Source organism: Dendropsophus ebraccatus, chromosome 7 (assembly GCF_027789765.1).
Source record: "Dendropsophus ebraccatus isolate aDenEbr1 chromosome 7, aDenEbr1.pat, whole genome shotgun sequence".
NCBI lineage: Eukaryota > Metazoa > Chordata > Amphibia > Anura > Hylidae > Dendropsophus > Dendropsophus ebraccatus.
Genome location: NC_091460.1, coordinates 18007547 through 18022615, shown reverse-complemented (window position 1 = coordinate 18022615; position 15069 = coordinate 18007547). Strand labels below are relative to the sequence as shown.

At 42.9% G+C, this 15069-nt stretch overlaps 1 protein-coding gene across 1 annotated transcript in view; it reads left to right on the top strand.

Annotated features, from left to right (window-relative positions):
* ATP6V1B1 (ATPase H+ transporting V1 subunit B1) overlaps positions 1–15069 on the top strand; it is a 44971-nt gene that overhangs the window by 616 nt on the left and 29286 nt on the right. The window contains exon 2 of the mRNA XM_069976299.1: positions 12862–12917. Within this exon, the coding sequence (XP_069832400.1) occupies positions 12862–12917 (56 nt within the window). The remainder of the gene's footprint in view (positions 1–12861; positions 12918–15069) is intronic.

Here is a 15069-nt window from a genome sequence, read left to right as displayed (position 1 = left end):
AGCCTATTATGTGTGATACTGGTCCTGAGCCAGTGTATCTAAGTCTATCATGTGTGATACTGGTCCTGAGCCAGTGTATCTAAGCATATTCTGTGCGTTTCAACCTTGTTTTGTGATACTTTTCTGTGTATCTAAGCGTTTTCTGTGTGATACTATGTAGTATGTCATGCCTGATACATAATATGTGTAAGCTGTCCAGTGTATCTCACTCTATAATGTATCTAAGCCTATCGTGTGGGCTACTTCCCAGTGTATCTAAGCCTATTATATATATCTAACCCTAACACATATGATACTGTGCAGTGTATCTAAGCATATTATGTGATACTATATAGTGTACCTAAATCAGGTGTGATACTGTCCAGCGTGTTTATCTAATCATATATGATATTGTCCAGGTATGTAAGTATGTGATACAGTGTATCTAAGTCCATTATATGCATATCTATCCAGTATAAGCTTATCATGCGTGATATGGCCACTGTATCTAAGCCTATCGTGCCTAAGTCAGTTATGACTATGACTAGTGAATCATATATGATTCTGTGTACTGTATCTAAGCCTGTCATGTGTGATACACTCTCCTGCTTCTATTCTGGGCAGATCTCTGTGGGGTTGTGTCGGCTTTGCTTGCCCATCTGTGGTTAGTGATCCTCCTGTGATCAGGGCCGGGGTCCCGGGCTCAGGTCAGGCTGCCCCCCCACAAGGCTGGGAGTTGGCAGTGAGGCTTGTCACTCATTAGAGGGGCTCGGGGTGAGGGGCTGCAGCCTCACACCATCTGGTCATTAGCCGCAGCGCTCAGCTCGGCTTCATTAGAGCAGCCGCACAATTACCGCCCTGTCTATAGTGCAGGGAACCGGCTGTGCCCAATAGTCCGGCCGCCCGCCACAATCCAGCATCACAGGGGGCGACCCTCACCGGGATAGATAGGAAGGAGATGGATAGAAAGATAGATAGATAGATAGATAGATAGATAGGAGATAGATGGATAGATAGATAGATAGGAGATAGATGGAGAGATAGATAGATAGATAGATAGATAGATAGATAGGAGATACATAGATAGATAGATAGATAGATAGATAGGAGATAGATAGATAGATAGATAGATAGATAATAGATAGATAGGAGATAGATAGATAGGAGATAGATAGATAGATAGATAATAGATAGGAGATACATAGATAGGTAGATAGATAGATAGATAGATAGGAGATACATAGATAGGTAGGTAGATAGATAGATAGGAGATACATAGATAGGTAGATAGATAATAGATAGATGATAGATAGATGATAGATGATAGATAATAGATAGATGGATAGATAGATAGATAGATAGATAGATAGATAGATAGGAGATAGATAGATAGATGATAGATAATAGATAGATGGATAGATGGATAGATAGATATATAGATATATAGATAGGAGATAGATGGAAAGATAGAGAGATAGATAGATAGGAGATACATAGATAGGTAGATAGATAGATAGATAGATAGGAGATACATAGATAGGTAGATAGATAATATATAGATAGAGATAGATAGATAATATATAGATAGAGATAGATAGGTAGATAGATATATAGGAGATAATTAGATAGATAGATAGATAGGAGATAGATAGATGGAAAGATAGATAGATAGATAGGATATAGATAGATAGATAGATAGGTAGATAATAGATAGGAGATAGATAGATAGATAGATAGATAGATAGATAGATAGATAGATAGGAGATACAGTGGCGCCTTGGATTATGTTCGTTTCGGGGACCGCGCTTGTAATTCAAATCCACTCTTAAACCAAAGCAAATTTTCCTGTAGGAAATCATAGAAATGCAGACAATTGGTTCCACACCCCAAAAATAATAATTTTTTTTTATTCTGAATAACATATAAAACAAACATTTAGGGACAGCAGAATCTGTGATATTATAAGTTACTGTACAGTATAGCAATCAGCATGTGGTATATAATGTATAGTAAGGGAATAAACCTGATAACTATGCAGCAGTTTGTAGATACAGGTTGGGGCTGCAGATCCCCATAATGCAGTAGCGTAGTACAACAGGCTAGAATAGAGAAGCAGGGCTGCTGTCAGAGGTCTGTGTGGTCACATGACAGCGAAGGGGAAGGGGGTGTGTTTAGCATGGACCAATCAGGAAGTAAGAATCACAGAGCTGTGCAGGAGGACAGTGACAGAAACTTTAATTTTGAATGGCTGAGTATAAGTGCAGGCACATTATAGCAGCAGTGTCTATAGCTGAGTATCAGTGCAGGCAAATTTTAGCAGCAGTGCCTATAGCTGAGTATCAGTGCAGGCACATTATAGCAGCAGCAGTGTGTATCATAAGTGCAGGCACATTATAGCAGCAGTGTGTATCATAAGTGCAGGCACATTATAGCAGCAGTGTGTATAGCTGAGTGTAAGTGCAGGCACATTATAGCAGCAGCGTGTATAATAAGTGCAGGCACATTATAGCAGCAGTGTGTATCATAAGTGCAGGCACATTATAGCAGCAGTGTGTATCATAAGTGCAGGCACATTATAGCAGCAGTGTGTATAGCTGAGTGTAAGTGCAGGCACATTATAGCAGCAGCGTGTATAATAAGTGCAGGCACATTATAGCAGCAGTGTGTATAATAAGTGCAGGCACATTATAGCAGCAGTGTGTATAATAAAAGCAGGCACATTATAGCAGCAGTGTGTTTAGCTGAGTGTAAGTGCAGGCACATTATAGCAGCAGTGTGTATAGCTGAGTGTAAGGGTGCGTGCACACTATGGAATTGCTGCGTATGACCCGCGGCGGATTCCGTTGCTTGTACCCGCACATGGCGGCGCGCATCTCCGCCCGTGCCATAGACACTTTTCTATGCACCGCCAGATTCCGCATTCCGCCGAAAGAATTGACATGTCACTTTTTTCGGCTTAGATACAGAGTGTAAGTGCAGGCACATTATAGCAGGAATGGAGAAGATGGGAAAAGGGCTGACAGAGACTGCAGGGAGCATGAAGGAATGTGCAGGGCAGATGTGGGAACATAATGGTACGCTCTGTCCGAGTAGAGAGGGGTTACAGCTATGGAGAGAATACCTCCACAGTCCTGTCCCCTGATGCAAGCCCCAGCCTGAGGTGGATCTGCTATGATTTGGAAGGTGAGGAAGGCATCCACCCAGTACAGGGAGCTCTTACACCAAAGCAATGCTCTTAAACCAAGTTACAATTTTGAAAAACTCTGAGCTCTTAAACTAAAACGCTCTTAATCCAAGTTACTCTTAAACCAAGGTACGACTGTAGATAAGAGATAGATAGATAGATAGATAGATAGTGGCAGTCCTGGTTCTGTAGAAAATGTAATGGCTGATAGGAGTTGTAAAAGTAGTAAACTATGGCTGATAGGAGTTGTAGTAGGAGTTGTAGTATCAGTATCCTATGACTGATAGGAGTTGTAGTATCAGTATCCTATGACTGATAGGAGTTGTAGTAGTAGTAGCCTATGACTGATAGGAGTTGTAGTAGTAGACTATGGCTGATAGGAGTTGTAGTAGTAGCCTATGACTGATAGGAGTTGTAGTAGTAGCCTATAACTGATAGGAGTTGTAGTAGTAGCAGCATATGACTGATAGGCTACTACTACAACTCCTATCAGTCATATGCTGCTACTACTACAACTCCTATCAGTTATAGGCTACTACTACAACTCCTATGACTGATAGGAGTTGTGGTAGTAGACTATGACTGATAGGAGTTGTAGTAGTAGACTATGGCTGATAGAAGTTGTAGTATCAGTAGACTATGGCTGATGCCACCATTCTCTGTGGCCTGTGGGTCAGTGCGGATTCCTTCTGTCCATTCTTGAGGGGTCCGGGGAGGAATGTGGGGATTCCGGGCTGGGCCTTGTGCAGCTGTGTTGGTTGTTTCCTGGATGATCTCAGGCAGAGCTGATTCCATGTGACATAATTCCTATAGGAGTTGGGGGTCCCGCGGCTCATGGCTTCTCCTCTATCACATACCATGCCTGACGGTGTGAAAATGATTAGCAGCTCATTACTGCGCCTCAGCTCTCTGCCTCATCAACCCGCAGTCCTCTGTGTGACACCGCGCCGTCATCTCTCCATCACCGCTGCACCGGCCAAAGGCCGATAGAACACATACTGTCACTGATCTCCTATCTATCTATCTATCTTCCTCCTTGGGGCCTATCTACATACAGGGTACTTCTGTCTACAGTCTATGGGGACATCTATCTATACAATGTGAGTGCTTCATATAGGGGTACTTATCTACATACTATGTGCACCTATCTATATACTGTGTGCACCTAGTCCAGATCCTAAGATGTTTGTCAGATTCCACAGAAACTAATTGTAGCCAAGAGAAGCCATGATGAAGATCTCTGATTGGGGACGACGATGCCCCTTGTGAGTCCCTGGATGTAATCACATATGGGGGAGATTTATCAAACATGGTGTAAAGTAAAACTGTCTCAGTTGCCCCTAGCAACCAATCAGATTCCACCTTTCATTTTCAAAAGCGTTTGTGAGGAATGAAAGGTGGAATCTGATTGGTTGCTAGGGGCAACTGAGCCAGTTTCACTTTACACCATGTTTGATAAATCTCCCTCCTGGTGTGCAGAGCCTGTTTAGGTGCTATATGGCATAGTGTGGGGGTAGTATTGGTATATGAATAGTGCATTCCCTTTTATAACAGTAAGGAGGTATAGTTAGTCACTATGAGGTGGTAATATGTGATTATGATGTGGCGGTATTATTTATTCCTTTTATATTGGTATCGCTGCTAATCTACTGTATGACTACTATTTAGTGGTATACAGTATTATCATTTGATTAGCGCTGCTGTCTTGGTGATATAAATATCTATCTTAAAGCAGTGAATTACTTTTTATATCTGTGCTTCCCCTTTAAGGGAATGTTTTTTTTTTTTTTTTTTAATTATACCTTTATGTTTATTTTTATACCATATCTAAGAAAATAAATAGCTAAAACTGGTAATATGTGAGCAGACGGGTGGTGTGAGAGGCCGGAGCACATAATGGCAGCCCTGACACAGGATGATCGATATTCCTGAGAATACAGAGTGACACCAGGTGATCGGTAAATACCAGTCATCTCGACACGAAATAACGGGCCAGAGACCAGCGATAATACCAGAGCATTGCCCCAGCCCCTATTGTTGTCACTTCTCATTGCTCCGCTATGGGCCCAGCTTCAAAATGAGCAAAACATCCTGTACAGGTGTCAGTATCACTAAAGTAACAGCAGCACAGAGGATTTCCGGAGAGGAGTGTATTTACCAACTCTCTCAGATTGTCCTGGAGACTCCCCAACAAAAGGGAAATCTGCTTATCCTTATCTATATACTCACCTCTCCCTGTTCCCGCACTCGGCTCTGATCTTTCGGGCCGCAGTGTTCTGATGCGGACGCATCCGTGCTCCCCCGCATCAGAACTTTTACACTGCACACTATGGAGCGAGCGGCCGGATCCGTTCGCTCTGTTGTGTGCACTGACAGGGTTTTCTGCAGCCGCTATTCAATGAATTGTTTGCGGCGCCGCTAGAGAACCCGGCCGGAGCGTATACTATGTGTTTACACTCCGGCCGGGATCCTATAGACAACAATGCAACGTATATTCTCTTAATAATTTGATTTTACGAAAATATACGTTGTGTGAACATAGCCTAAAGCTGTAGACACAGCGGGGAGAGGTGAGGATCTGCATTTTTTTTGTGAACTATCCCTTTAAGTGGCAAAGATTGGGGAGGGGGGGGGGTGCATATACATGACAGAGCAATGGCATTTTGTAAGAAGTTTAATAGAAATCCAGACTATACAGTCTGGAACCTATGACCATGGGCAGGAGTGTATGTCCATGGGGGGGCACTCTTGTATGCAGTTTGGAACCTGGGTCCATGGGGGGGGCACTCCTTTTTGCAGTTTGGAACCTGGGTCCATGGGGGGCACTCTTGTATGCAGTTTGGAACCTGGGTCCATGGGGGGCACTCTTGTATGCAGTCTGGAACCTGGGTCCATGGGGGGCACTCTTGTATGCAGTTTGGAACCTGGGTCCATGGGGGGCACTCTTGTATGCAGTTTGGAACCTGGGTCCATGGGGGGCACTCCTGTAAGCAGTCTACAGAATGTGTGAATGAGGCCTAACACCTCCACATCATAGTACATGACTGTAATAAGTATTGCCCCCATACACTGCCCATAAAGAGGTAGATATCCACTCTACACTCTGCAGATCGTTTAAGTGATTACAGTGCAGTTACATCCAGTGACTACAGAGGGTATCTTATGGCTTCCTGCTTCACCATAGTATTCAGCTGTGTCTGTATGCTAGAGAGGTGAATACAGGTGACTGTGCTGCTTGTCCTGGGGATCGGGGACACTGAGGGTTGGCAGAGAAGAATATGGGCTCTGGTGCACAATCCAGATACTATGCTTTTCAGAGGTAGATATCCACTCTACACTCTGCAGATCGTTTAAGTGATTACAGTGCAGTTACATCCAGTGACTACAGAGGGTATCTTATGGCTTCCTGCTCCACCATAGTATTCAGCTGTGTCTGTATGCTAGAGAGGTGAATACAGGTGACTGTGCTGCTTGTCCTGGGGATCGGGGACACTGAGGGTTGGCAGAGAAGAATATGGGCTCTGGTGCACAATCCAGATACTATACATTCTATGGTAGTATGGGCCCCCATTAGGACTATCTGCTCCCTTACTGGGGAAGCTGTAGCCATTCTGACAGTTTTATACTAATAGTGGATGGAACGGGTTCTCCCAGCAGCACAGAGGATTTGAGCATCCTAGCTCTGAATACATATGATATGTCAGCATTTCTACTCTTCCATCTTAGTATAGTAGTAATATGGGTGAATCCCACAGCCAGGGAGCTGTCAGTCCCCATAATGCTGTGCTCTAGCTGGCGTCCCTCCACAGAGGAGCCGTCCCTTGTACATCAAAGTCATTGCTTTCTGGCACCTTCCCGAATTGCTGCCTTTGACGCGTCTCCCACTCCCACTTGGCTCATTTTCTGGCCTTGGCAGCTCGGTGAATTGGCAGCAAGTCCCCGGCCCGGCTTTTGTCTCTTCCCCAGAAAAGAATCTCCAGCTGGAGCGGAGCGGCTGATGACTTGGCCGTCGCTTGTTCAGCTATTTTGGCATCAGAGAGTTGTGTAAGCATCACCATGTGCTGACCTGTATACTGGTTACCCGCTATCCATACGGCTGAGATATCAGCTAGATACGGCTACTAATAGTCACTGCCAGTGTATAGTGGATATAGGAGCTGCTGTAAAGCAAACTGCTGAAAACCTTTCTGCTGTCTATGATGGAAAGGAGCCAGATCACTCAGGACATGGACATAGGGAGGGCACGTCACAGGGGTCTGGGGGGACAATTAAAGGGTTTTGGTTGGGGTGTGGGCCCCAGCAGGGACACATCATAGGTTATAGAGTCTGGCCCCCGGGAGGGCACATCTCAGGGGTATGGGGTCCGGCCTCCGAGAGGGCACATCTCAGGGGTCTGGGGTCCGGCCTCCGGGAGGGCACATCTCAGGGGTATGGGGTCCAGACCCTGGGGTTGACACAGTACTGGGATATAGGATCCGAGTACTGGGGGTGAGCACATCACAGTGCTCTAGGGTCTGGGACCTGGGGATACTCTGGAGAGGAGTCAGGACACATCATAGGGCTATGGGGTATGGGGTCTGAACCCTGGGGGACACATCATAGAGCTATGGGGTCCAGGCCCCGGGAATGGCACATCAGGGGTCTATGGAGTCTGGACCCCAAGGGGGACGAATCGCAGGGCTATGGGGTCTGGGCCCCCAGGAAGGGACATCACAGGGCTATGGGGTCTGGGCCCTCGGGGGAGGGGACATCACAAGGCTATGGGGTCTGGGCCCCGGGGAGGGGGACATCATAGTGTTTAGGGGGCTTGGGCCCCGAGGGGGACACATTACATGGCTATATGGTCTGGGCTCTGAGGGAACACACATAACAGGGCTATGAGGTCCGGGCTCCTGGGGGGGACATCAAAGACCACAGGGCTATGGGGTTTGGACCTTAGGGGACACATTACAAAGCTATGGTTTTTTTGGGGGGGGGTCACATCACAGAACTATGAGGCCTAGTGGGCGCTACTGTATGTCATGGTTCCAGGGTTTAAAAATCCACCTTGAGGAGAACGTCTCTCCGTCTCTTTGTAACCTCTCTGTGCGGCCGGGGCGGGGGGCCCTGTGCGGAGTCACTTCGGTCTCTTCCTAAGCCCCTTCATTTGGGAACAAGAACACCTGGGAGCTTCGGCCACGTTGCCGCAGACACTTTTTTGGCACATGTAGGTGATGCCATTAGAACCATAAAAAAAAAGTGTCCTCCTGTACCGCATCCGAGAAATGTCCGAAACAAAGGCCACACAAATGGGACAGCAACAAAAGAAGCATCGACACTTGCAAATTAATCTTTTCCTGCGAGTGAAAAGCCCAATGGAGTATCGGCGGCTGTGTCTGTCTTGGCGAGGCCTCCCGGTGCCCCCCCCTCCCTCCGCTCCTCCCCACCATTTGTTGCAGTCTTGTCTCTCTTCACGCTTGGTCAGCTCGGGCCTTTCTATAGGTCTTTCTTCTTCTCGCTCACATGACTGTGCAGGTGTGTATGGGAACCCTGAGCTCCAGTCTTAATTAGTGGCATAGCATGAGATTCCCTGCCGGGCTTTTCACAGGGGCCGCTGGCTGCGGATAGGCCGGCCTGCTTGTCAACACCGCTCCAGACTGACACATTTCACAATGGCTCTGGTGCAAAGGGCAAATGAGAGAGCGGAAAGGCTACCAACTTCCAGGGACCGTCTGAAACTTCCTACGGGTCTCTTTTCTGACTGCGGAGGGAGCAGGTTTATGAATTCTGATCAGATTGTAAGGTCTTGATATCATGGAGAGAATTAATCCTATCAAATGCTGATGTGCCCTGAGAAATATAGCGAGGAGACAGAGAAACCTGCAGAGGTTTCTACTAAACCAGCGACTAAGTCCAATGTCACCTCCTAGGGCCGCGGTGTACAAATATGGATAAAAGTAGATGGATGGCGGTGACTGGATAATCACAACATGGTTACATAGGAAAGTCACCAAACTAACACCAACCGCATGTGGTGACGACTGCACTCTCTGATCCTATGGGGGGGGGGGGGGGGGGACGTGTAATAGAGAGATAATGGGCACTTACTGTAAGGAGATCAAGTCTATAAAACATTAGAGACAAGTGGACAGATCCGTCCGGATAATCCCCAAGAGTCAATCACAGTTCAGGAATCAATTAACAAATCAGGAGTCCTGGGACGGTAGAAAGATTCCTAGATAGAGAGAGATTGATGATAGATAGGAGAGATAGATAAATACATAGATAAGAGATAGATAGATAGATAGATAGGAGATAGATAAGAGATAGATAGATAGATAGATAGGAGATAGATAAGAGATAGATAGATAGATAGATAAATAGATAGGAGATAGATAGATGATAGATAGATAATATATAGATAGATAGATAGATAGGAGATAGATAGATAGATAGGAGATAGATAGATAGATAGGAGATAGATAGATAGATAGATAGATAGGAGATAGATAGGAGATAGATGGAGAGGTAGATAGTAGATAGAAGAGAGAGAGACACACTCACAGATAGGAAGGAGATAGATAATCCACAAAGGCAGCAGCACTCCAAGTAGTAGAGAAGACATGGAAAAAAATATTCACATCCTAAGTGCATAAGTAGCTGTTTTTGTACTTGGGATGTAAATACATTTTTTTTTAACGTTTTCTCTACTACTTGGAGTGCTGCTGCCTTTGTGGATTATCTATCTATCTATCTATCTATCTATCTATCTATCTATCTATCTCCTATCTATCTATCTATCTATCTATCTATCTATCTTCTATCTATCTATCTCCTATCTATCTATCTATCTATCTATGTATCTCCTATCTATCTATCTCTATCTATCTATCTATCTATCTATCTATCTCCTATCTATCTATCTCCTATCTATCTCTTGTTCTCTCTCTATTATGGTCCCATATGTCGGGTGCAGTAACAATAGGCCCGGCTGGGCAGTGTGGAGCTGGTGACTCCTTTGTGCGCTCAGACTTGGGTTAATAAGACTTTATTCTGCGGCTGATGGTGATTATATGTGACAGGAACTGTGAAATTTGGGTGGGTGTGTGCAGTGGGGTCAGGTTGAAAGACTTTTTTTCCCTCCTTACAGAATTGGCAATCACTCACAACAGCTTTTTACTTTACCTTCCTTACAAACACAGCCCACCCACACGCTCCAATTCTACAAGGAATGAAGCTGGAAAAATTAGTTTTTGTTCATTTTTTTTTTTTATTACCAGTCCCCATCCACAAATGACTGAAATTCTCTCTTTTCAGATGGATATTGTCCGGGAATTTTGTAGAATTGACAAATTTATGTTGTTATTACGGTATTTGGTAGAAAATGTAAGAACTTAATAAAAGATGAAGTAAAGAGAAGAAGGAGAAATAACTTTTCGGGGGATTTTTTGAAATAACAAAAACCTATAATAAAGGGGAAATCACAAAATAATAAAAAGGTACAAAAATATTATTCACTACAAAAGCAAATAAATAAAATGCGAAAAATAAGAATTACATCGTCCAACAGAAGAGATCTCCAATATATATATATATATATATATATATACACACACACACTATAAATGTATCATAATAATTTGTAGAAAATCTAAAACTAAAATATTAACAAATCTTTTTCTCTTTTTTTTTTCTTTGAAGGGATTCTCTAGTTTTAAGTAAATAAACCACATCTTTTTTTATTATTATTATTATTATTATTATTATTATTATTATTATTATTATATATTCAGTCTTCACCAAGGCAATAAGGAGTTTGTATACAGTGTAGTCAATGCTCTGTGAGCTCTACAGCCTGGATTCCAGACTGATACATTGTAGGAAACTATTAGATATGCATATCTGCTGCTATTATGTTCAGCTCACAGAGCATTGTCTTCACTGGATACAGCTGGGAGCAGGACTAGCTATGTACAATGTATCAGTCTGGGGTCCAGGCTCACAGAGCATTGTCTACACTGGATACAGCTGAGAGCAGGACTAACTATGTACAATGTATCAGCCTGGAGCTCACAGAGCATTGTCTACACTGGATACAGCTGAGAGCAGGACTAACTATGTACAATGTATCAGTCTGGAGCTCACAGAGCATTGTCTACACTGGATACAGCTGGGAGCAGGATTAGCTATGTACAATGTATCAGTCTGGAGCTCACAGAGCATTGTCTACACTGGATACAGCTGGGGGCAGGATTAGCTATGTACAATGTATCAGTCTGGAGCTCACAGAGCATTGTCTACACTGGATACAGCTGGGAGCAGGAATAGCTATGTACAATGTATCAGTCTGAAGCTCACAGAGCATTGCCTACACTGGATACAGCTGGGAGCAGGACTAGCTATGTACAATGTATCAGTCTGAAGCTCACAGAGCATTGCCTACACTGGATACAGCTGGGAGCAGGACTAGCTATGTACAAAGCATATTAGTTCTGTCATACAAACATTAAAGGGGTTGTCCAGTGAAAATCTTTTTCTTTCAAATCAACTTTTTTTTAGAAAGTTATACAGGTTTGTAATTTAGTTCAATTAAAAAATCTCCAGTCTTCTCATACTTATTAGCTGCTGAATGTCCTGCAGGAAATGTTTTGTTTTTTAGTCTGACACAATAATGTATATACACACGGTGCTCCAAAAGTATCATTACTCCTACTTTTGGAGCACCCTGTGTGTATATTCAGTGATTTTTTTTATTATTATTATTTTTTCATCTGTATTTTATAAGAACATTTTTTTTCCTTAAATTTTTCATCAAGTTGAAAAATGTTTATGTTTGTTGAGGTTGGAGATGTGTTAGGTTTTGTTTTTATGGCAATGATTATGCTGTATGCCCCAATAAAAAAAAAAAAAAAAAAATTCTTATTCTTTTTCTACTTTATCATTTACTGTTTTATATTCTTTTTGCTTTATTTTTGTGGCAAACTGTTTTTTATTTTATTTTTAGAGCCATAACTTTTTTCATTTATTCTTTTGATGAAGCTGTAGGAATATTTTTACAGGTTTTATAGAATACATAGAACTATTAAACACTTTTCCTTTTTAGATACATTTTGGCATCTATTATTATTATTATTAATAATAATATTTGATTTATTTAGGGTGTATGTGACCATTTTAGTTTTTCAATAACTGATATGACTATGAGAAATAGACATAGAGGGGGAGGGGGGATTTATCAAACTGGTGTACAGTAGAATTGTCTCAGTTGCCCCTAGCAATCAATCAGATTGCTATATAGCACTGTCTCTAGGCATATAAGTGATCACTAAAGTGAAGTAAGTCTTCCAGTACTTATCAGCTGCTGTATGTCCTGCAGGAAATAGTGTATTCTCTCCAATCTGGGCAGCAGGAGAGGTTTTCTATGGGGATTTGGTACTGCCCTGAACAGTTCCTGACATAGACAGAGGTGGCAGCAGAGAGCACTGTGTCACACTGTAGAGATTACACCACTTCATGCAGGACATACAGCAGCTGATAAGTACTGGAAGACTGGAGATTTTTTTTTTTTTTTTTTTTTTTTAGAAGTAAATTACAAATCTCTGGCACTTGCTGGGACCAGTTGATTTGAAAGAATTTTTTTTGTAACTACCCCTTTAAAATGAATGAAAATCATAAAGGAACATGGAAATCCCAATAATACTTCTCTTTATTGTTTCCAGGTTACCGGACAGTGTGCGGTGTCAACGGCCCATTGGTGGTACTGGATAATGTGAAGGTATGTAACCCGCCACCTGCTGGAAGAAGGACAAGGATAGACTATAAAAATAAATTAAAATAAATAAATATATATAATAAAAAGTTCACAAAATGTACAAATATATCCAAAAATAAATGCTGAAAAAATATAAGTGTGTGCAGAGAATTGTCAGGACTAAAAGGGTAATGTATAGAGTCCTATAGGCCATGCTGTGCTCCACTGGGGTCATCCAGGAGTAGGAAAACATGCCCCCCCCCCAGACACAGCGCCACACCTGTCCTCAGTTTGTCGGTCGTATTGCAGCTCAGTTCCATTGAAGCGAATGTTGTAATATCACATAAATCCTGAGGACAGGAGAGGCACTGTTTTAGGAGAACGCCTAAAACTGCAAAGTAGAACAGCTTACTCTCTGGTGCCCTCTGTTGGAAGAATTCAGAATTGTATCTATACTGCATTAGTCCTTGGTGTTATTATGACACATAGAATTCTATCAGTCTGATCGATCAGACTAAATTGTAGCCTTTACAATGTAACCTCATCATTCATGGTGGGGTGTGAACCACGTCCAGTAACCCCCCTAATCCCATGAGGTCACGAGTCACGAGTCGGTGCCTGTTGGGTTGCGCTGTAATTTTTACTGGTACAATTTTGGGGTGGATGGGACTTTTTTGACCATTTATACATTAATCCCTTTAGGGAGGCGATATGTCCAAGAATCATTCATTTTACCATTGGGAACTTCCTCTTAAATGTTTTTTTTTTTCCGGCAGAATTATTTACTTTTGTTTTTTATTAAAATGATATATATTTCAAATATAAATTTATTAAAAAGTTGTATTTTTTTGTACATTGAGTGGCAGCAGTAAGGGGCAACATTGCCTCTCTGCTGCCTGTCACCAGTGGCTGGGTTGGGAACTGCAGGGCTGCATAAGCCCTGGTCCTGGCACAGTTACATATTGCTCACACTGCATTCCTAGTGATATTAGGCAATAGACATTACATTGGGAAAGCTGTCTGTGTCACTAGTGCTGCAGCCTACGCTGATGTCTATATATGACATGTTACTATTAGAATAGACATTTCACTGGGGAAGCTGTCTGTGTCACTAGTGCTGCAGCCTCCCCTGATGTCTATATAATATATGTTACCATTAGAATAGACATTACACTGGGGGAGCTGTCTGTGTCACTAGTGCTGCAGCCTCCGCTGATGTCTATATATGACATGTTACCATTAGAATAGACAGCTCCCAATGTAATGTCTATTCTAATGGTAACATGTCATATATAGACATCAGCGGAGGCTGCAGCGCTAGTGATTTAGACGGCTTCCCCAAGTGTAATGTCTATTCTAATGGTAACATGTATTATATGGACATCAGGGGAGGCTGCTGCACTGGTGACATAGACAGCTCCCCCCAATGTAATGTCTATGTCACTAGTGCAGCAGCCTCCCCTGATGTCCATATAATACATGTTACCATTAGAATAGACATTACACTTGGGGAAGCTGTCTGAGTCACTAGCGCTGCAGCCACGGAACAATATAGCAGAAGGAGCAGGGATAACTTTCAATCAGTGATCACTCTGCTACAGGGTGCCACACCTGCAGCACTAGTGGCATAGACAGCTGCCCCCAATGTAATGTCTATTTTAATGATAATACGTATTATATAGACATGCGGGGAGGCTGCAGCACTAGTGACACAGACAGCTCCCCCAGTGTAATGTCCATCGTAATGATTACATTTATTATATAGACCTCCGGGGAGGCTGCAGCACTAGTGACACAGACAGCTCCCCCCAGTGTAATGTCTATTCTAATGGTAACATGTATTATATAGACATCAGGGGAGGCTGCAGCACTAGTGACACAGACAGCTCCCCCAGTGTAATGTATATTCTAATGGTAACTGTCATATATAGACATCAGGGAAGGCTGCAGCACTAGTGACACAGACAGCTCCCCCCAGTGTAATGTCTATTCTAATGGTAACTGTCATATATAGACATCAGGGGAGGCTGCAGCACTAGTGACACAGACAGCTCCCCCAGTGTAATGTATATTCTAATGGTAACTGTCATATATAGACATCAGGGAAGGCTGCAGCACTAGTGACACAGACAGCTCCCCCAGTGTAATGTCCATTGTAATGATTACATTTGTTACA